The sequence below is a fragment of the Chaetodon auriga genome, chromosome 6, assembly GCF_051107435.1.
Source record: "Chaetodon auriga isolate fChaAug3 chromosome 6, fChaAug3.hap1, whole genome shotgun sequence".
In the NCBI taxonomy this organism is placed as follows: domain Eukaryota; kingdom Metazoa; phylum Chordata; class Actinopteri; order Chaetodontiformes; family Chaetodontidae; genus Chaetodon; species Chaetodon auriga.
In genome coordinates, this window is record NC_135079.1 from 10,433,381 (window position 1) to 10,456,367 (window position 22,987).

The 22,987-nt window shown below is 41.6% G+C and overlaps 4 protein-coding genes across 5 annotated transcripts; 1 reads left to right on the top strand and 3 right to left on the bottom strand.

The window, feature by feature from the left end:
- Positions 1–206: 206 nt before the first annotated feature.
- On the bottom strand, positions 207–5,278 carry LOC143322636 (protein regulator of cytokinesis 1-like). 2 transcript variants are annotated; one of them, XM_076733951.1, is made up of 14 exons: positions 5,159–5,278; positions 4,540–4,672; positions 4,338–4,460; positions 4,010–4,243; positions 3,755–3,925; positions 3,302–3,451; positions 3,035–3,182; positions 2,798–2,934; positions 2,602–2,697; positions 2,150–2,296; positions 1,759–1,869; positions 1,551–1,658; positions 1,162–1,335; positions 207–310 (listed from the first exon to the last, which is right to left on the bottom strand). In XM_076733951.1, exons 1-14 carry the CDS (start codon positions 5,167–5,169, stop codon positions 239–241), a joined length of 1,815 nt encoding a protein of 604 aa, XP_076590066.1. In that variant the 5' UTR covers positions 5,170–5,278; the 3' UTR covers positions 207–238. The 2 variants fall into 2 exon arrangements, with proteins under 2 accessions (XP_076590066.1, XP_076590067.1); XM_076733952.1 differs by lacking the exon at positions 1,162–1,335 and having other exon boundaries at positions 239–310; positions 5,159–5,252.
- A 565-nt stretch (positions 5,279–5,843) lies between these two features.
- spi1a (Spi-1 proto-oncogene a) lies at positions 5,844–8,878 on the bottom strand. The gene is made up of 5 exons (XM_076733955.1): positions 8,696–8,878; positions 8,282–8,375; positions 8,026–8,210; positions 6,766–6,925; positions 5,844–6,400 (listed from the first exon to the last, which is right to left on the bottom strand). The coding sequence occupies exons 1-5, from the start codon at positions 8,720–8,722 to the stop codon at positions 6,090–6,092; spliced, it is 777 nt and encodes a 258-aa protein (XP_076590070.1). The 5' UTR covers positions 8,723–8,878; the 3' UTR covers positions 5,844–6,089.
- A 1,176-nt stretch (positions 8,879–10,054) lies between these two features.
- tmem276a (transmembrane protein 276a) lies at positions 10,055–12,565 on the top strand. The gene is made up of 4 exons (XM_076733804.1): positions 10,055–10,753; positions 11,183–11,296; positions 11,392–11,529; positions 11,693–12,565. The coding sequence occupies exons 1-4, from the start codon at positions 10,351–10,353 to the stop codon at positions 11,938–11,940; spliced, it is 903 nt and encodes a 300-aa protein (XP_076589919.1). The 5' UTR covers positions 10,055–10,350; the 3' UTR covers positions 11,941–12,565.
- Positions 12,566–16,342: 3,777 nt separating this feature from the next.
- fibina (fin bud initiation factor a) lies at positions 16,343–17,398 on the bottom strand. The gene has a single exon (XM_076733538.1). It carries the CDS (start codon positions 17,361–17,363, stop codon positions 16,701–16,703), a length of 663 nt encoding a protein of 220 aa, XP_076589653.1. The 5' UTR covers positions 17,364–17,398; the 3' UTR covers positions 16,343–16,700.
- Between the last annotated feature and the right edge of the window lie 5,589 nt (positions 17,399–22,987).

The following is a 22,987-nucleotide window of genomic DNA, read 5'->3' on the forward strand; positions in this document are numbered from 1 at the left end:
GAAAAACGTCAGAGAAAAAGCCACAACAGCCTTGGTACAAATATCATTAACCTGCCACATTATATACACAGCAGACAAAACCCTGAAAGAAAGCCTTGTGAAAACAGGATAGATGGAGACACAGATTAAAATATTTACAGTTTTAGAGGAAGTTGACATTAGATTTCCTGCTTGTCCACTATACCAAAACTACACCAAGCTACCGCCAAGCTGGATGACTTCCGGCTGTTTTGACTCATCACTGATTACTGACGGTGGAGTTCAGCAGTCCTGACTTCACGTTCGATTTAGACGCCTTCGAGAGGTCTCTCTGCAAAGAGAAGTCAAAGTTAACCGTCAGTATCTTTGATTGTATTTAATGCGGCAAAATGTGAAAGTCAAGTGACTGAAGATACAAGTCCATGTGTGAACTGAACATGTCAGCTTTGTGACGTGGTGATATTAAATACTAATGTATATATTCATTTTGGGAAAATGTGCAGACTTCACCGTAATGTAGTGAAATGTTAAACTGTGACGCAGAGCGATTGAGTCTTAATTATGTCAAGATTTACAGTAGAGTATTAGAACTTTTTCACTATTTTCTCATGATCACTGCACTAAGGAATAAAAAGAATCTGCTATGTGTGTTCATGCTGTGTGTCCTGATGCAGATAATCAGTGTCGAAAAATGTTTAATCATCAAAATAAAACCGCATGCAGTCTTGGCAGAAGTATGCATGGTTGCTTTTTAGTTGCTCACTTTTATAATTAGCTAAATTGTTACTGCACAGCCAACAAAGCCAAGCATGTTTGGGTTGGTTCAAAGCTTTTTGATCAGGTTGTTGGCATGCTAGCAGTCCTTTTTGTCATTTTACTGGCTGATCTTTTCAGAACTTTTGTCTGCAAAATAGAAAAATATATAGTGTCTACAGCAACAAAGAAGACATTTTGAAAAAGGAGAATCTTCCCTCAGATTTTATAATTTCAAGGGCGTCCAAGTCCAGGTCAAACAAATGTTCAACAGAAATTCTGCTTTAGCTCAACAGTCGTGACAAATGGCATTTTACATGATAATCTATAAATTCACTGGGTTAACTATAATCCTGCAGACTTACCCAGACCTAGACCTACTTGTGGACTTTTTGTAGTTGGGAAAACAGATATAAAAACCGCATTTACCGCAAAGTCCGAATAGGAGCCAGCAAAAGAGCTAAAGGTGAAGGTGTGATCTTGAGTATCCTGAGACCTTAGTGTGCCACTCGGAGTGTTTCTATTAAGATGGGAGATGTTTTCCTTGTTTCGGTCTAGTGCACGGGGAGTCTTTCCATGTCCAGGGGTTCGCAGGCCAAGACCCTACAACAAAACCAACTACAGTGATCATGTGGTTTTTTTTTTTTTTGGTTTTTTTTGCAAGTTAAACAACTATGGGGACAATATTGCACATTTCCTCCCCCCATGACCATTAAGACTGGACTCAGAACAAGAGAGTCAGATATAAGGTTAAACACTGTAACCCTCAAGCTGAAATCTGTCAGTGAGATGAGGCAGAGGGATGACAGGGAGCTTACCTTGCTGGCAGACAGAGGTGCTTTCTGGATGGAGGACTGGCACTTGGATCCACTGAGACCTGAACTAAGGAAACTTGTTGGAGTGGAGATGGTGGAGGAGCCGTTGAGCTGAGCGGACAGAGGAAAAACACAGGTCAACCTGTGACTCTATTCACTCACCACATACAACCAGTTAGTATAACGGCACAAGACCGCCGCACCATCTCACCTTTCTAATTTTTCCGAGTGTGGGGGTCGTTGCTAGCCGCCTTTTGGATGGTGTCCTCATTGAAGTTCCATATAACATGTCCTCCTGTGTCTGTTTGGTCTTTTTCAGTTGCTATTTCAAAATCAAAAACAAAATTGCTTGGAGTGGTCAAAAAGACAAGAGTCATATTTCAGCAATCTTTTCTCATATTTTAAATACGTCTTCATATTTAAATTATTAGACATTTATTTTTTTGTATTTCAGTCTAATTATACTTAAAATTCAAGGAAATCCGCTGGAAAAAAGCCAAGATACTCTAAAAGCTCAATAACTGCATGATGTTTCCAAAGTCAGTGGGTAGACTAATACATGTGAAATAATGTGACAGGGACATTTAGGATGAATAACATACCCTGTCCAGTTTCTCCTTCTCCTTTTCATTGTGGTGATTCTCCCACTGCTGCTGCACATACTCAAGAAATTTCTGTCCATTGACCTGGAATTCCTTGCCATGCTCCTCCTCCCAAACATCAATTTGGGCCTTCAGACTCTTTTCCAGCTGAAACAAATGGAAAGCACTAACTTTACCTTGTTGCCTTCTAATTTAATATCACTTCTTAACAGTCCAATCTGTAAAATGTCCTTCCCATGTCAAAATCTGGTACTCAACATTCGCTTGCACAGGAACTGAAGACTAAGATAATTAATGTCTATCACCACCTGTTGGCCAAACCTGGTAATACACAGATTAGCTCTCAGCTGTTTCTTCTCTTCTCATATATGGTTCACGGGAGGTCATTTGTTTTTATATTTATTCAACACAGAGCTCATGTCAATAATCAGCCCTTTGAAACATTTCCTCACCTTGGGCAAACTTTTCTGCAGGTCAGTTCTCTGTTTCTCTTCTTTCAGAAGGTTCCCGCCTCTGTTGTTGAACCTCGAGGGGTCATTCGCTTTTTTCTGAGATGGAAAGTACATACATCCACACACACATTACCACACCAAGAGAGGACGCCTGTTTTAAATGCTTCCCCACTAAATTCATGAGGATGGTACTTACGTCAAGTTCCAGGTACAAAGTCCAGTTCTCGTGCCATTTTGTGACGCCCTCAAATAGTTCTCTGTGGTCCTCATAGTACTTCTTCAGGATGCTGACCTCAGCCTCGTGCAGGTTGAGAAGCTCTTCGGTGAAATCATCTGTGGAAAAAAAGACATGCACTGAGAACCACACTACCGCCATGATGATCTACCGCATATATTCAGTGTAAGGGCTTTGTCATTATACAAAGTTATTCACCAGCATGATATGGAGCAAAAGCTTGCTGCTGTTCTTGGCTGTAGAAGCAGCTCTCCCACAAAAGGGCAATCTCTGCTCTGATCGCCTCGATGACACTCTTCATGCTCTGCATTTTCAGCATCTCGAGACGCTGGACCTCTGCCCTGAGCTGGAAAGACAGAATGCACATTAAAACTTGTGTTACAGGTGATTGAAGCACCAACACACTACTGCATTGTCTGAAATCACTTATCATTCATGTAAATAACAACAGGGTAGATTTCTTACTGCCTCGATGTTCTTCTTCTTTGATTTGACCATGTCCTCAGAGAGAAGCTCCCTCTCTTCTTGGGGAATCTGAAGTCTTTCCCACAGCTCCTGGATCTTAGTGCGGTAAGCTGAACAACGGGCCTCATTCTCAGCCTTGCGGTCCTTTAACTGAAAAGAGGCATAAAAATCATACAACCATTCTAATGACATACAACCCCAATTCCAAAAAGTTGGGATGCTATGTAAAATGTAAATGTAAATACAAACACAATGACAGAATGGACAACAGTTTTACACAGTGTTTCTGAGCTCATGTAGTAATCTCCTTTAAACAATCATGTGTTCAAAGTGGTGAACCTCGCTCAATCCTCACTTGTGAACGACTGAGCCTTTCCAGGATGCCCCTTTCATACCCAATCATGATATTATCACCTGTTACCAATCAAACTGATGCAAATATTGCAAAGTCACCTGAACAAGGAGTGCTTTAACAGCAGCAATGTTGTCGTCCGACAGACAAAATGCCTCTTCGTCCTCACACATCACATCCACCTCAAAAGTGGTCTCTGCTTGCTGCTCCAGATCATCCATACACACGATGATGTCCCTCTTGATGCTCACAAATTCATCATGACGACGTTCCTAAAAAAAAGGCAACACACGTTACAACCCTAATAAGAAAGTCCAAGTAGGTATTCTTAAAAAAAAGCAGAACGTCAGCAACACCTTCTCTTTGGTCAAATCATTCAGGTAGGTGCGATATGTGTCCAGTTGCTGCAGTGATGGGATGGAGTCCTGGTCAATGCAAAATGGGGTAGTGCACATAATATCACACAGCTCACGGTCTTTGCCAATGAGGTCCTTAAGCTCTTGCATTCTTTGCTTCTTGTGCTCCTTCATCGCCAGTAGACGTGTGCGAGTATTCTTCTCCATCTGCAACATGGTGCAACCTTCCTCCTCCTTTACAGAAATGCAGAAAGTTAGTCAAAACATGTCCGCAACTTTCCTAGACCTGTTTAAGAAAACAATCACATATTCCTAAAAGACACTGTACCTCAAAGGGGGGTAGCTGAAGTTCACTGCACAAGGTATTAAGTTCCATAAGACAGGACTTTATGCTGTTCATTAATCTCTTCTTAAGATCCTCTTCTTCAGAAATCATTAGGTCCAGCAAACCCTGCAGGACACGGGAAATAACTTTGTTAGCTCCGTAAGGGCAACAACCAAACTTAATTTAAAATTGATGTGGGACTCACTTGAATGTGCTTGTGGACATCGTTGGTTCTTTGCAGACGCTGTTCCTCTGGAATCCCGATTTCTTCCCAAATATCCTGTAGCCTGACGAGTGCTCTGTTGAGGTAGGCAACAGACTCTGCGGCGTGGACTTCACTGGTTTAAAAACAATGGTTCGAGTGGATCAGTTTTCTGGTGTTTAGACACCTGTTACCAGTTAAACCATTCCGGTATTAATGTTAGTGTTAGTGAGTAATTTAAAGCCAGGTAGCACATTCTTATAGTAGCTGGGAGCTAACGTTAAATGCCACAACCCTTTCATCCACTGAACTAGCTAACATTAGCTTGGCGGTGCTGTGCCGTAACGTTAAATAACACCAGCTCACGTATAACATTAGTGCCTTGAGATTAACAGAAAAAATAATTACCATTCAAAATTACTCATTGCAGCATACAGAGATGACCTCTCCGTCCAAACTTGACAAACGCTGTGTGCATCAGCTCCCAGTAAAGCTAGCTTTATCGAAAATCAACAGGCCAACCAGGAAGTAGCTAGCTGTTAAGTTTGCTTACTGAATATAGCCTACCATCGTTATCGTAAACAATTCAAACTCCTATTAATAAAAGTTTTAAGCTATTTACCTTATTCTCATGTTGCCGCCTCAAACAGCTAAAAGTTATAAAAAAAACAAAAATCCTCCTTAACGTGAAAGCGGCTGTCGAGGTGCCTGTCCGTTTGTCGCCTCGACGGCGTTTGAATTTTGTACCGAAACAACATATAGGTTTTTATTGGCTGCTCAAAGTGACGTCAGCGGAAGCTTTCCTTGGGGTGGTACTTCGGTTAATCGCCCCAATTGCCCGTTAGGAAATTTCTCGGTTGCATATCTTGAAGTAACGTTATATCATATCAGTATTTCAGCGTAGACATGTTGTTGAAGTATTCTACTAAATCTAAATAACCCATTCAACGAGAATATATTTTTATCGCCTGTAAATGTGAACGTCTGGATGCGCTCTGTCCGGCTGGAAACATCTGACAAAGCGGAACTATGCTTCAGTAAGGTAACTGTAGATCAATCTGACAGTTGTAAACATGTTGTAAATATTCTTTAAATAAACAAATGGACAAATGGTCATCTCTTTCTCTCTCTTTTCTCTCTCTCTCTCTCTCTCTCTCTCTTTTTTTTTTTTCTCCGGAGCTATCTGTCATTTCATGGCTCTTGTCTGTACCTCCCAGCGTTGGATTCAGTTCACTTGAGTAATTTCACAAACCAGTCGAACATTATATTTATTTACGCACTCATGACAAAGGAAAAAGAAAAAAAAGAAAAAAAAGAAAGAAATGTCCCTGATGTTTAATTATCCCTTAATCCTTGTACACAAACACACAAACTTCATTTGAGTCTGGGATGAAGCAGTTTATGTAGAAAGCAAATGCCACAGAGGTTGTACATCACAAATAAATACGCAAGAAAACTTGGTAGAAAAACTAACTAAAATTGCAAACAGGCAAAACACAATCTTGGCTAGTTTAGTGATTTCAGCGTAATGAAAGATGGCTTTTGCTTCCTCATCAGTGAGGATACTGACGCAAGTAGAGGCTCCTCAGCACTGCCTCACTGAACTGGTAGGTCAGCTTCTTCTTCACCTTTTTAATCTCTCCAGTTTTGCCATAGTTCCTCAGAGCTCGAGCCATCTTTTGGTAGGTCATTTTTTTGCGGTTTCCTTTCTGCGTACCCCAGTGGTTGGCCAGAACTTCTTTGTGTTTTGTGGAGAACTGGAAGATGCCTTTGTCCTGGTCCACCCACCAGATACTGTCACTCATGTCACCCTTTCTTAGCAAGTCCAGGAGGAACTGGTACAGGCGGATTTTCTTCTTATTGTCTGGATTAGAAAATATGACACTTGTTCAAGCAGTTTTGTCTGACAGTTATACATTTTTTTTCCATACTTTCAGTGCTTTTAATGTCAGAAGAAAATTTGCATTGGAAACAGAGATGCACTGATCCACTTATTTTCAGTCCCAATCCGATTCCAATACCTGAACTTGGATATCTGATGATACTGATATCAAAGCTCTGTTTAAAAATATCATTATTTTCATCATTATTGTTGTTGGTGGTATTATGCGTAAGCCCCAATTAAATATGCAAACTAAAAGTAGGCTGAAATCTGGATCAGTGTGTGGATTGATCTGGTGCAGATACTGATACTGGATCTGATCAGTCCCAGCTATTGGGTATACTCACTAGTGTCTTTCCTGAAGGAGGAGTGGTCTTCAAATTCATCCTCCCCATCTGATACCTCGAACGGGGGACTAATTTCTCTGTGCTCCTCTTCTGAGTAGTAATGGCCAGGTGAGGCAGAGGGTTGGTACTGGTAGCACAGGGATGAGGTGTAATATGGGATCTTTAGGAGAAATTTTAAAGTGTGTCATGATTCAAGTTTACACAAAGGAGTGATAGAGCAGCAGTGGTTTTTCACTTGCAGTGAATCACGGCCTGACATTTTGGTTTAAACCCTGTCATTGTTCTAGAAGAGGAAGTAACTCTGCCAAAATAGAACTCAGTGCTCAGCAGGACCACGTGGTGTGAGCGACATTTCAGTGAAAATATCCCCGGCTGTCCACATCATGCACTGTATTTGTAGAGATGAAGTTATTATTATTATTATTATTTTACATTTGAAAGCATCTAAATCCATGATGTTTTCTTCAGGGTAATTCCTGAAAGTATATTGTACTGTTATTATGGTCACAACAATTGATTTAGTGTGAGGAGCCCTTTCTGTTCTGACCTAGTATTCAGTTTTGGAGCGGGCATGTCCACTCATGTATGTATATTAACAGTAGAGTGGACGTAATAACTTGATTAATTGATTAATCGATTGACAGAATATTAATCAACAACGTTAATCAGTTCCAGCTCCTTAATTGTGAATGTTCTTTCTCATATTCTTTTTCTTTGTCTTGTATGATAGTAAACCGAATATCTTTGGGTTTTAGACTGCTAACTGGATAAATTAGTCATGATTTTTCATGATTTTTTGACACCTCACGGACGAGGCAATTCGTTCAGAAACTCAATGACAGATTAATCAACATTGATTTGTGAACAATCATTTGTAGCAGCATTAGTTAATGTTTTAATTTGCCACCATTTTCACTTAAAAGGTGGAAAAGGCTGTTAAATTAGTAGCAAATCAAGATAAGTAGAAAAAAATTATTATTATTATTTTTTTTTTTTTTGGTGCCCTTTATGCTTTAGCTTCTGTCCTTCACTCACAGGGAAATCACATAATACAGCTTTTTCATCACTGCAGAACATTACTGCTACAAAGAAATAACAAGATTGCACTCAAAACTGACCTTGCATTAAATTTAAGGAGCTTTTTCCTCCATTAGGATGGTGGTTTTCCTTTGCTACGTCTGTGTATTCATGCTGTACCAGAACATACTGATCGTGTCTTTTCACACTGTTACCGTCATGCATATCTGCACATGAACTCACTTGTGGTGACACAGAGAGGGGTCCGAGCGGTGGGTCCAGGTGGAGGGCCAGAGGCTCGCCGCTGTAGCGGTAGGGTTGTGTCAGTTGTTGAGGAGACACAGACTGAAGCTCTGTGAGGTGATTCACTGGAGAACTGTCGAAGTCCGCTTGCTGGAGGCGCTCAGAGTGAAAGGTCCATCTGTGGTCTGAAAGCGGCAGAAAGTGTAAGGCACTCTGTCGTGGAGTGATTCATGCTCTTTAAATGCAGCCTTCTCACCTTCATAAATCTCCCCCACATTAGTGAGGTAGGGGTACAGCTCCGCAGGTGGTCGATAATCCTCAGGTTCATTCGGAATGATTTCCTCTGAGGCCTTTTGGAGGGGAGAGGAAAAGAGACAGTGAGCTTAAGTCTCTTTGTCAAATATGACCATCAGTTGTTCCACTAGAATTACTTTCATTTATTTTACTCTATTTTTATTGCTTGTAATATCACACAAAGACGAGGAAACAAGTCCCAAGTTCATACATACACTCATAAAACTCAAAAGTGTAAGTCTCCCTCTTCTTCTCATGTTCATAGGGAAAAGTGTTGTTTAGAAACACGCAGAATAAACAGCAGAACACTCTCCTCAGTCCCCTCATCTGTTTTGTGAAAGGTCAAAATTGAGAGAATAAAGCAGTAAACACTTACAGGTGGTATGACATATCCATCCATCATGTAAACAAGGCAGCATGAGAATCTCGGTTCTCGAAGCCTGTGATAAATGTTAACTTTTTCTTATTGCTTCACAGAGAAACACGCAACGCCGTCGAGCTCTGACTTCACCAGACAAATGGGAACTGAAAGCGAGAAATAAGCTGGACCTGATACAGCCTGCATTCATATCATCCAATCGTCAAATTCAAGTGATCAGCTAGTTCCTGATGGTCTGGTGTAATTTACAGTATGAACCAATCACATTGACGTGCCTTTTATTGCATATTTAAGAGGCATGTAGTGCAGCAATGATTCCTTTTTTTTTTTTAGAGCAGAATATAAGCAATCACAACCCATCTACAATTATTAACACATATTCAATGGAATCCCTTTGTATGCTTCAACTTCCCCCCCTCATTAATTGCTGTGTTGCCCTGATGTGACCTTGCAGCAACATTAATCCTGCATTCATTCCTAACTCAAGATAAAACCTAAATATTATAACATTGTTACTTCATTGAACTCTTCATAATTAAGTAATAAATAAATAAATAAATAAACCAGGCTCTCCTGTGCTTGCTGTGCAGATTTATTTGTTTTCTTACTGTAAGTCGCAACAAACCCCCTTTCACATTTATTCACGTAGGAATTTTTTGAAGAGTTGGTGAACACAGGAGCAGAAACCAAAAGTGAAGTTTGGAGCCAGGCTTGTTCCTCTTTTAGTTTGCCATTATGGTTTAATTTGAGGAAGTGTTGACCAAGAGAATGAAACCAGTATGTTTTGACTGAAATGTCCGGAGCTTCTGTGTCCCTGTAATTTGTTTGCGTTGTCATATTTTCGCCCTCAAAAAAGTGTAAACTCTGAAAGTCAGACGCATATAGAAACATCTGTCGTGACCATAAATCCTGCTAGACATCAGACGTTATCAGCTAAAAACTAATATATATCATATGTTTGTGGCATAACAATCACTTTTTGACTCTTTTTGTATCCTTTTCTCATGGTTTCTCCTGAATTACACAATGAACCAAACAGCATTCCACTGTATTTTGAGAGGTTTGGCCCCAGTGGGATGGAAAGTTACCAGAGGCGATATGCTGGGTGTGATGAAACTGTTTGTGCACACCAGAGAGAGAAAATGAGGCCCTCTGTGGGTTTAATATGGTCTGTCTTTCATAACTGAACACTTCAGACAACAGCGGCTGAGGTGATGCAGGAAATAAAAACCTGAGGGAGGAAACTTGCTTCAGTATCAAACTTTGGCCATCCTCTCCTTCAGATCATGATCCACTGTGCAGTGCAGGCCTGGGGCTTGTTGTGCTTTCAAATATTTGCTCTGTCTCCATCTACTGGAAAGAAATGTTGGACTGACCAGTATCTAGGCTAGACTGAGTTCAGAGGCATAGAGGAGACAACCAAAATAGCTCATCGAGGCCCAAATTTATTTATCCTCCGCCTCGGAATTTGGCTCTTTTCGGCGGTGGTTGACAAATCAAAGAAATGAGGGCTTTGGGGATTTTTCTGCAGCTCAGATTTCCACGTACTGCCGAATTTCCTCCCCACCTCAGATACTGACAGCAGCAGCCAGGAGCGGAGTCCCGCTGTCCCGTGGAATTATCACGGTACCGAGGCGAGATACGCATGGAACATGGCTGCTATGAGGACTTTAACCGTGGCGGGTCTCTTTTTGGCGTTTTGCGCTTTGGGACTGATAGCAGTAGCGATCAGCACAGACAACTGGTACGAGACTGACGCGAGGAGGCACCGGGAACGCTGCAAGAATTACTCAAACAAAAGAAACGACCCCGGCTACATTTACATCTCCAACAACAACCTTCCACTTCGCATGTTGCCAAAGGAGAAAAATGTGGAGAGGAGGGGCTCCAGTGTCAGCGGCGAAATGCTGCTGCGGGCCAAGCGGCACTTCTTGCCTCCTGCTCCGGCCATGGAGTCCCTCTGCAGTCGGCAGTACAACTCCACCATCACCGGACTGTGGAAAAAGTGCCACCGGGAGGGATACGACTTGGAGACGGAAGATTTGATCTTTAAAGGTTTGGAGTCAGGGGATCATGGGTTGCGCTATAATGTGTTTGTTTTGCACATTTTTTTTTTGTTGTGGTGTGTGAGGCGCTGTCTGTAAATACTTTGCGCACGAATGCGCTATCCAAGGTGCTGATGCTGCGCACAGACCCTCAAGGCCTACGCAGTAATAACGCGGGGTACAGTTACAACGCAGTCGACGTGTTATTTTCCAGCACAAAAGGGCAAGCTGTAGTAACAGAAGCCTCGAGATGCGTACAATAAGCTACTCCACAATGATGTGGGTGGATGGGTGGGTGGGTGGGTGGTGGTGGAAGGGGGTTGGGTGCTCTTTTTTTGGGAGGGGGGGGTGAGGGGTGGCAGCAGAGAGCCTTGTGATATCCTCTTTATCTGATCTGGGTGCTTATGTGCCATCCTCTTTGTGTTGTTTACATCCACAGGATTGGTTCCGCGCTGCACACCAATAAAATACTACTACTCATCATCAGTGCTGCCCAGAAACCTGCCAATCAATCTGACGAAGACAATAAGGCAGGATGAGTGGCACGCGCTCCGTGAGTTCGCCCCCTGTTTTTTTTCCCCCCCTCATAATCTGATGAATTAATGTCGAGAAACTTCAACAAAGCCCGCTTCTCCGTGCGCTTTGCAGACCTCCAGAGGATGACCGCCAGTTTCATAGGCATGGCCATATCCATCATCCTGTTCGGCTGGATCATAGGCGTGCTGGGCTGCTGTAAGGAGCATGATCTGATGCAGTATGTCGCTGGACTTCTCTTCCTCATGGGAGGTAAGATGCACTTTACATAAAGAGCACTACCCTGAATCACCACAGAGGGGCAGTAAGGTCTTTGCTAATGAGAGGGTGGTGAAATGATGCATCAGAGGAGATGGAAATGGGCTGTTGTCGTGCCTGACTTGTTTTTTTTTTTTTTTCTCCTTCTCTGCTGCAGGGACATGCTGCATAATCTCCCTTTGCACATGTGTGGCTGGGATCAACTTTGAACTGTCCCGCTATCCCCGCTACATGTTCGGGATACCAGAGGACATCAGTCATGGTTACGGCTGGTCCATGTTTTGCGCGTGGGGTGGACTGGGCCTCACGTTGCTGGCTGGTTTCCTGTGTACACTGGCTCCTTCCCTCTACCCTCCACACACCCCTGTGGTGCACAAGCCCAGGCAGGAGAACGGCTGCGTGTGACAGGCCGCCACGCATCTAACAGACACCTGTCTCATCCTGAAACGGTGACGAGCCCTGTTCCAGAGACAGTTTCACCCAGGGACTCAGAGCAGAGAGAGCCTTTACACAGCTTGGCACAGAGAAAGCACAGGACGCTGGCTCTCGCTCACATGAAAATGAAAAAGAGGTGACATTTGACTGAAGAAGATTTCAGTTCCTCTGGTGCTTTTTTCCGTCCCTCTTTATGAATGAACTGTTCAGTGTTATTGCTTGCTCTTTGAGAGGAGAATAGTTATACAAAGTTTTTTTTTTTTTTCCCCTGTAAAATCTGCTAGTTTGAGACGAAAAAAAGAGAAAAAGAAACACTGGCAGAGATCAATAGCACAACTTTGAAATCTGTGTTGAAGATCAAACTATGGATGTGTACTGTCACATTTCAAAGGGCAACTGTGTATCATTATGTACCCGTTCAAAACAAGATATGTACATGTACTTTTTGAATTGTATGTATGCAGATGCATTTGTGTTTATTCAAGGAAAAATATGAGCATTAAGACCAAACTGTGTTTGAGGGAAATGTTTTGTTGTTCTTGAGGTCTTACCCCCATCGAAATATTTTTGAAAAATAAAACAGCCATGGAAAACCCTTTTTTTTTTTTTTTTTTAACCTGTGTAACACTGAACCGACATGATGTAAACTTCTTTGTGGTGGTCTTTTCTCTTACTCTGACAGGAGTTTACTGGTGTGTCAGCAGACAAAGGAGCCTGCTAATGGAGCCCAAACTTTTAGAGCATTACTTCTAAACAGCAGCTGTTTATGTTCCTGTTAGTGCGACAAGAAGTCTGTTTTATTCAACCACTTCTGAACGCTTAAATGTGCAACTGACCAAAGCTTGAGTCAGTGACCAAAACCGAGAGACAAAAATAAAATAAAAAAAAAACCCCAAATAAAACAGAACAGAAAAAAGTGAAGTCACTGTCTGCTGTGCAGTGAAATAAAACCTCCTTTAATTAACGTCAGTGGTCCATAAAAAAAGAAATGAAATCCAGATAAAACTGCATCAGAAGCTCTCTGATCACTTTAATCTGACAACGGCTAAACTTACACTTGTATTATGATCGATGACTGTTTTAAATGTTTTATTCCATTAACAACGTGCACTCCAGCCACTGTGAGCTGTAACTCCTTCCCATAACTTTTATGAGAAATTAAATATTTCTGACATCCAATTCAATTGATGGCTTTGCTCATTTCCTGAGGTTACTACTTAGCTTTACCACGTATTGCTCAAATTATATTCATTATCTTCATCAACTTCATCATAACTGTTGGTTAAAACCATACTGGAGACTGTGTTTTTGTAAGGATGTTTCAGTTCATAATCTAATAAATGTCATGCTTTGTATTATAAATGCAATAATATGCAATCAGCAGTAATTCACTGTTCCTTATTGCTCATGAATGAGTTGTACAAACTGCAGACTGAAGGGAAAGAAGGAAGCAGTTATTCACTAGAGTAAAGAATCACAACAGCCTGGAATAATCCGGTAAAACGAGGTTTATATAAACAGAACGAAGCAGTTGCAGTAAAATGTAAATATATATGAAAGCTCATTGTAAAGAATGGTTCCTTTCACAATGTTATCGTATTGCACTCTCTTTGGTACCACTGAGGCAAAACACCTGCACCGTGTGTTTATAGAAGAGAAACATGTCCTGCATGTGCCCACAGCTTTAAAAAGCAGTTGAATGTCTAGGTGGTCTGATTACTCCACACGCTCCTGGCTAGCTTAAAGTCAACAGGGAGCTCAGTCAGCGTTTTGCATGTAAAAGCCGACTCTGCAAAGTGACGTCTAACCACAGCTGTCAGTTACATGTAGTGGACTGAAAAGTACATATTTAGCTCTGAGGTGTTGGATAAGTAAACATGCTCAGTGCTTGAAAGTGAACATGAGTGCAGTGTTTGAGGCTGTCTGAGCCGTGATGGGAAGGAACTGCAGTAACAACGTGTACTTAATTATTGTACAGCTTTCAGGTACTTGAACTAACCTCAACGTGGCAGATGCTGTTCTTTCCGCTCCACTACAGTTATCTAATGACTCAAGTAACTAATTACTTTGCAGATTCTGATTACTAATCCAAAATATAATCATGTAATGAATTATGATGTACACCTGTAATATCATAGATGGAGATACCTGAATGTATTTCAAGTAGTAACAGTTAGTTTGTTTGCAAATTACTGTGTTGTGTTTTTATCTATGTTTCATGTTTTGTTTTGTTTTTTTTAATCTATGTAATGAATCAGGGTTGTAGTCCAGTTGTATATTGAGGCACTTATACTTTTGGAAATTTTTGAATGCAGTACTTTTACTTCTACAGTCTGTGGTTGTTCTATTTTGATTTAAGTAACAGATCTGAAAACTTCTCAGCCACTGTTCAAGTATTAGACTGTATGTTGTAACATGTTCAACAAGTTCATTCATGGCCTTTGAAAGCAGTTTGACGAAACTATCTTAACCTGAGGTCCACTTGCTAGCTTCTTGTCAAAGCTTTCAGCCACATCTCATTGTCTTCGTGAGAGGATGGACTTTGCTCAGTGGGAGTTTTCTCAGTCATCACGGAGGGGGTCCACTGAGATGCTTTTGAAAGCTCCTTAAAAAACTCGCTTCCCATGTGTTGACCTGGTGATGAGTACCATGAGACATGGTTAAAAGCTAGTAAGTGCACCTAAAATTAAAGTTATTCTGTCAAAATCTATAATTCTATAGTCATTACAGTGTGATCAGTGACCAGCTTGTGTCTTTTCTTCAAACAGAAATCATTTAGTGGCAGATACAGCTGGAGGATGGTAATACTACAGTATTAGTAGTGGTTGTAATATTCAGGAGTATTCATTGCATGATAATAATAGTTGTGGTAGTCATATAGTTCTCATCTATTGCTAATAATAACACTACAGAGGCATGAGGTTTTGGGGCTTTGTGCTCGGCACAGCGAGGGATCAGTGTGTTCGCAGGTCGACCGCATTCCTGACCTTTCTTTGTTTGTCCTTAAAATATGTCAGTGAGGAGAAAACATTCTTCTAACAGCGTGCTCAACGCTCAGACCTTCCTCCTTCTTGGCTTGTTGGACCTGAAACCAATTTACAGAAAAAATATTTTTTCTATAGGAGGAATTAACGATTTGAGCCAAGAAAGGACAAATTAGGTAAGATGAGTGGGTTGTTCATGAGAGGCTTCGTGACCCACTCTACTTTCACACACACAGTGGAAATTTTAACCAACTCTTTTAATCAGATCTTGTGAGCCCTGTGCAGTGCCCCTGAAAATTAAGAGCCGCACAGACATATAGGGTTTCTCCACAGACCGAGCTCCTACAGCTCTGGGTTTTTGACAGGGTTGGCCCGCACTGAGCTGAGCTACGGAGAGCTGTTTTTAAAAAGGGGTCCCTCAGGGGAAGCTGGACTGTGAGGAAAACCAGACAGAGGAAATCACACCCAGTTGCGTTCATGGCAGCACATCTGGCTCCTTCACATCAGCAGAGACATTATCTGTGTAAAAAGAGGGCACGCTTATGGCAGTTACTCAGTGGTTGTTGCAGATGCTGGCTGGAAAATAGAACAATTTAAATGGTTGTTAAAGATAGAAAATACACAGATTACGAGCAAAGGCATTCCAAATATTAAATTCAAGGCAATGCAAATTAAATCAGCCCAACAGTAGATTAGTTTGTCGAGTTAATGTCTTTCAGGAATTCAAAACAACTTTCCTCCCATAAACAATGTGTCTGAAATGAGGAGTGTGTCAACACGGCAGAAGAGCTCAGAGTTGTTTCGTTTGGAGATTTAAACAAGCTGTAAGTCATTTTTAACCAGCGAATGACATCATCCGAAACAAGTCAGAAGTCCAACACAGGATCATTACATATCAACCACGAATTTTATAGATCTTGACAGACAAAAGAGCAGATAATGCCGAGAGTGGCTGCCTGCGGACAAACATATTTCATACTTGAGTCAATGGCTTCCAGATGGAAGTGGGAGGCAGTGACAGACTTCAGACGCCAATTAACCAGGGCCACTTGACGGGACGGTCGAGTCTGCCACTTGTAGTGCCAACAACAAACATGGTGACGTAAAGACATGACAGAGGAGGAAAATCCAGAAGTTCAGATTTCAAAGGTTTTCACTGTTTATGGTAAAGCCAGGCTTCAAAGGATGGAGATGGCTTTTATAATACACCACTGTATGGCCTTGTCTGTCACAGGACAAATGAGTGTAGTTTGCAACAGAAAACCTTTGTTCAGAAAAATAAAAGGGAAAATTAAACACTGTGATGCATATTAAGCATTTATTGATCTGTAATAACCTAAAATTGTACAAACAACATAAGTTAAACCGTACAGACAAAAAGGCAGATATTTGATTGATTAAAAAGGCAGATAAATCTGCTTTTATCCTCAGTCTCCTCTGAATGAATCTCTTCCTCAGAGGTGGCACAGAGAGCTCCATGCAGACAGAATTTATGTCCACATTTCCTTTTTCCCCTCCTGACTCAGAGGAATGTGTACATGTTTTTGTTCCAGCTCCCTATAATGACACATGACCAAGGAACGGGGATAACCAAAGGTCGGAGATATTCAACATAATTAGGCAGGATATTCATAAGCCACAATGAACTTTCCAGTTGTTTGCTCAACTGGAGGGTCCTCTGTCTCACACACACACAAACACACACAGAAAAACACACTCACACACACTCTGAGCTGCATAAACCCACTATGAGCCAACATTCAGATACTCAGTCTTCAGGCGGCTCAGTCTGGTGCCATGGCTGCGGATGATGAGGGACAGCAGCTCCTGTTTGTCTCTGAGTCCTGCAGAGATGTCCGTGGTTCCCCTCAGCGCGTCCCTGATGTCACTCACTTGTTTCATTACGTAGCCGTTCAGCTGTTGCTCCTCTTTCAGCTCAGTTTCCTGACTTTGTTTAAACTTCACCTCCAGCTCCAGCAGAGACTTGTCCACGCTTGAGAAAGCCTCGCCGATCTGGGAGATCTCCCGCTGGAGGAACTTGCCGTAGCTGTCTTCTCCGTCCAAGTCGTGCGCCACAGTCCGGCCGATGCCCTCCAGCAGCCGCGCCGAGTCCTCCGCCTGCAGCTTGGTGATGATGAAGTCGTCCCGCACCACGGAGTCCCTCTCCTCTGAGGCCCCACATGGGTACACATCCGAGAATTTAAACAACATCTGGCACTCCTCCGGGTCTTCAGTCTCCTCGTAATCCCCGTCCGGGACAAAGAAGTGATGGAAAGTGCCATTGGAGATCTCCGGCTGGAGGGGCCCGTTGTAGACCGCCGAGCAAAATGGCAAAGATGTGACAAAGATGAGCAGAAGTGGGACGGGATCCATCATGCACCTCCTCTCTCTCTCTTTGGCGAACAGCATCTGCACTGGCAGCCGGATAAAGCGCACAGTTTTCAGTCCGGCTCATGTTACACAGGCCCCGTCACCTAAAAGGCACAGACTGCCTGTTTAAGTGAGGAGGGCCCCTGGTGGCCCCTGGTTTCTCCAGCCACACAGTGTCAGCGCAGTCACGAAGCTGCTTTCTAAGTATAAAAACACACCAAACATTAGAACACCGTTTGCTTTTACCTTATAGTAGTTATATTAGAGTAGAAATACAAATAATATAGAAGTTGCGAAGGATGCACAAGACAAATGATAAATTTGGGTCATAAATACTAACAAGAATTCTAGTCTTTCTCATTCAATCACGTTTCATCCCGCATTTTCAAGCATTAGGAATCACCATTAACTTACAAATGCATATAGTTGTGGTTGATCTGATCATGTTTTTTTTGTTTCTTATGTGATATCAAGAGTTAATTTTGCATTATATGCATATAGTCATGCGCTCAATTGGCATTTTCTGTGTTTTTCTTCAGTTTCTATTTCTCAGTTCTTCTTTAAAAGCTTAACCTATGTCAGTGTACACAAACAAACTTTATTTGTGTATTTCTGTCCAGTGTTTTTCACTCCTGGCTCAGGTCAGCTCGTCATGAGGTTCTGCAGAAGCCTGATAACAGCGCATTCATTTGAATCAGGTGTGCTGGAGCAGGGAAACATCTGAAGCATGCAGGGAAACGGGGTGAGGGCAGGGCCACGATTGAAAAACACTGCAGAGCTTGCCTTCATAAATAAATAAAGTCATGATGCAGGTTTTTCAAGAGCACATGTGCATTTGAACATTTTCTTTACATTTTTTAAAGTTCTATATATATATATGTTATGTATTTTACATAACAGAGCCAAGATTTTCCAACGCTTTTAAAAATTCAAGGCCTGTCTGAATGCAACCCTGTCTACAACACATAGCAGTCCAGTCCAAGCCTCATTTTTGTTACATAACTCATTCAATTGTGTATCTCTGACTTTAATACTATAATCAACCAACTAAATAAAAAAAAAGAAAAAAAGAAAATCCCTCACATTTAAACAAAATCAAAATTTCAAGAATGCTTAAACACATTACAGTGCCAAATTTAATTAAAAAAAAATCAAATGACATTTTAGTTTCTAACAAATCTTGTAACAAAAGAACAAAGAGCCTGTTGTGTCTTTGTGGCCACAGGAACTGGAGGAATGTTCTCATATATGCAACAATAAATGTAGTGAATTTCACCAGGATCTGCCTCTTTTTAGTCGATGCATCCTCTCCCAGACTGTGAGAGTGCAGTTAGAGCTCACTCTGATGACTTGAGTCAGGTGATTACATTACTGCACGGAGGGAGAGTCCCCTCGGCTATACGATCCCCTCTGCTGCACATCCTGTCTTGGGTAATTACATCATCACAGGGTGGTCTCCGATACGGCTCTCAGCGTGTCAGCCAAACTCACACAAACTGGAAACATATGGCGAGCTGTAAACACAGAGCTGGCAATGGCTGTTTTAGTCCTCCCTATGATCCAATTCATGTTCCATATAATATGTGGAACACTTGGTTGTGTTTTTGTTGTCACTCAACATGGAGGAGACTGTATGAAAAAACAGATGGTTTGGGGAAGATCTGATTTTATCAAACTAAATATGAGAGAATGGAAAATCAAATATGTTTAATTACATTGGAGTCGGGTAGTGTTTAATATTACATGTATTGGAGTTGTTGTGTATGTTTTTTCCCCTCTAACAAGTCTGGATTAAAAGCCATGAGCAGACTCCACAGACAGCAGCAGCAGCAGGACAAAAACAAACAAATAGGCAGGACACAGGTCGGTAACAGGCAGCAGCAAATAAAACCAAGAGATCATGCAGGAAGCCAAAAGTCCAAAAAAACTTGAAAAACAGGAGGGCAGACATAAGACATCAAAGTTGGACTGGCTCAGAGGCACAACAGACAATCTGTCAGGAAACAACAGCTAAAGGTCAGGTGTAGATATATACATACAGGGAGCTGATGAGGGAATTGGGAGCAGGTGTGTGAGGAGGTTGAACTGATGTAGGAACGCGTGCTGGACAAGAGGAAATGGAGCTTTTCCAGAGCAGACAGACCAGCACAGGTGTAATTAATCCCGTTGCGATGTTCTATCAATCAGTAAACAATTTCATGGAGCCACTGAAGCTGTGAAAAAGGCCTATAATGATAGATTTTGAAAGAACAGGAGAGTTAAGCACTTAAATGATTAATCAGGTGCAGATCATTGTGTAGCAGTCTTGATGGCCTCATTCCACATTCAGCTGCTCAGTATTCACCATTTCCAGTGTTTTTCAGCATCTATTTGGAGTAAACAATTACTGCGTTATTGTAGTTTGGCTCTTGGGTGGCTTTTCGTAACTACCTGAAAATAGCACAATTAACTGAAACCTGTGTGAACACCATTCAAGCCCTTTGTACACTCTGAGCTGCATTTAAAGCAGTAATAATTGATTTGTTTTGGCCTCTTGGGGGAACAGGCTGTAAACAAAGCATTGATATATTATGTGTTGCTGACACATCCAGCAGACGTGGAGCAGCATTAGGATTCATTGGAGACCTGTTTATGTTCTTATGTTCACCTGGAGAATGTTAGTGCAATATTCGCTCTCCTTTCAGCTTGGTCTCTGCTAACTCCTGAGGGAAATATTTAGCTTTTAGCTGCTAATTGCTGCCCTGTGTTCACCAGCTAGTTGGTGACTTTGTCAGTCATGTTGAGCAGGTAGCTTAAAGTCACTTTTTAGCACTTTTTCCACTGCAAACAGTTGCCTGCTGTAGCTGGAAAGGATGTTGATTAGAGCAATAAAACAGCAAAGTTGCTGGTCAGACAACCAAAACAATGAGCTGAAAGATGTTAAAATATTCTGCAGATCTGAACTGCAGGGTCGAATGACCGTCCAGGAGGCTGGTGAGATATGTTGGCATGACCATGTTTCATCTTGTACAATTTTGCACTGAAATTGTGCAAAATTCACCAAATTCCTGAGCTTAATTTAAGAATCTTAAGCTCTTTCCAGAAGCTTGCTGAACCTTTGCAACTCAATGTCTGCCTTAAATCTTTGGGACTCCATATTTGACACACTTTGCTCCTTCTGTTGCATTTATTTTTAAAGTCTGAGTCATGACCCAACAGTAGCTCATGAGATATCTGGAGAAGTTGGGTCACTGCTGAACCACAGTCGTGCAGTCATAACATTCAGTAAGACGTTGTGGAAATCTTTTGCAATTGTACTTAAGCCCATGTTTGGGAAAACTTGTAAATGCACAGGTTTTGTGTTTCTCGTCGACTTTAACTTTGGCTCACCAGAGTGTAGCTTTGTGTTTGTTTGGAAAGCCACTGTTGTACTGCTGAGCACGCTGTTAAATGAAGGATACAACCAAAGACAGCTTGAGGCTTCCCAGCATGCAGGCTGTCTCGGTTTCCTCTTGAGCAAAACACCTGAATAAATACAGCGTCACTCAACATAAACACTGATAGAGTAAACTGACCAGCGCTCCAAAGCAGAGCGGGGCACTGCAGGGCAAAGCTGCCTGAAAGCAGATGTAGCAACAGATGCAAGATCAAATATAATTTAGCGGAGCTGGGAGAGATGTTGATCCTTTTCTGTATAATGTGTGTGTGTGTGTGTGTGTGTGTGTGTGTGTGTGAGTGAGTGTGTGCGTACGGAGGGCTGAAGGCTGCAGTTTGGACAGATGCCTTTCAGATGATGATGATGGGTTTCCTCTCAGTGCAGCCTGCAGGCTGTGTGGGAGGCTGCAGCGACAGGCAGCTGATTCACAGTCTCACAGTGAATCTTAATGACCTCATGCTCATCACAGCATAAAAAAATAATGATTTAGATTTGATAATTCTTTTCAGTTTTGAGTTTTCAGTCAGTTATCAGCAGTGGGGAAAGGTTTATTTATTCAGCTCTTTAGTGAAACGAGGTCTTTAAGACATCTACCTCTGACTACGAACATCTACACAATCCTCTGATTCTGTTTTCAGTTTGATGATTTACTATGTTTTGGTATTTTTTGGAGAACTGTTGCTGTAAATCCTTTTAGATGTACTATGTTGCTGTAGTGCCACTTATGAGTACAATGCAAAAATGTGGAGGCCTGCATGATGTTGACGTGCCCATGTGCTCTTAAATTGTGCAGCAATTATAGAAAATATTTAAGAGATGTGCCACTTTAGTCAATTTATCCGTTTAGCAGCCACACACAGAAAAAATACCATAGAATTTATTTAGAAAAGCAACAACACAGTGAATCACCTTTTCAGTGCTCATTCAAATATGAAGATAGGTAAAATTTTGAGGAGATGTGGTGATAAAAAAGTGAATTTGAAATGGAGGAATCTGTTAAGGCAGAAATAGACGTGTAAAATAACAAATGCAAGAAAAAAAGAAATCTGCTTTGATGGTTCAGAAGTAAAGAGCGCCGATGTTCAGCAATCACTCAGGAGAAAATCCACTGAAGCGGAGGAAGTAATTTCTCCGCCGTCAGAAACCTTTAATGCAGCGCAGCCTCAAGACGTATCATTTTGTGCCATCGTTCACCTACTGTAGCATTATAATCACTGTCAGAGTAATTTGTCTCTTCCTGCATGTACAAAAAAAAAAACAGCTGAATGACGACGTTTTCTCAAGCTCACACACTCACTGCTGTTTAAAAGCATTAAGGTCACGAACCTTCTGCAAAGTGGGATCCACTGGAAATGAACCCTCTGAAGGTTACAAATGGAGTGTATTCAAGAGTCCAAAAGAGAGTGGATGTTTCAAGTCATCATGCCCCTGATAATGTTATTAAATGGAACAACGTTGATGGCAATGAAACCTCTGCTCGCAACTTTGACAACAGAACACGTGGAAGCACATCTACACTGTGTTTTCAACCAGAGATGCAGCTCATACCAGGCTTAGACTCTGCTCTTTCACTCAGGGTAGATACATGCAGAACTGTCTTTTTATGAAAAACTGCGCTTATTCTAAGTTGAAGACGATCACTTCTCAGGATTATGTCGCTCAGACGCCTCCATCTGCTCATCAGACTGTTTTGTGCTACTATGCAGTCTGATGTTTAGCTCATGCCTCAGCTTGTCTTTCAATTTCAAAGGAAGTTTCCAGAATTTCAGGACTGTTTGTAGTTTTCAGCAGATTTCTGCACCATTTGTATATTTAAACTGAGGATGTTATTCACCAAGCAACCCGGCACTGTGGCTGTTAGCATGACAACAGTGACCTGTCGGGACTTTGTGGTGTGTCAGCACCTGCACTAACAAACATTTGTGTAAACAAAAAAAACTGCTTGATGCTATTTACAGATCAACCTGCACCTCAGAGCACAAACATAAAAGAGCAAGCTGCAATGTGTCACAGTTTTTGAACATGTGAGGAGAAGATGGTGGATTGACTTGCAGGTGTTTACGCTGGAGCTGCTTACACATTAGTGGCACTGATTGCATCCTTGTTATAGTCAGGAGGAGACGCTATAAACTGAAAGGTCAAAAATTAAAATCTTTATGGCTTACAAAGGCACAGATGTGCATAAATCCTTCACATCTCACATAAGCGATTCCTTTTTCCTGTAATATTAATTCCAACATACGGCAGC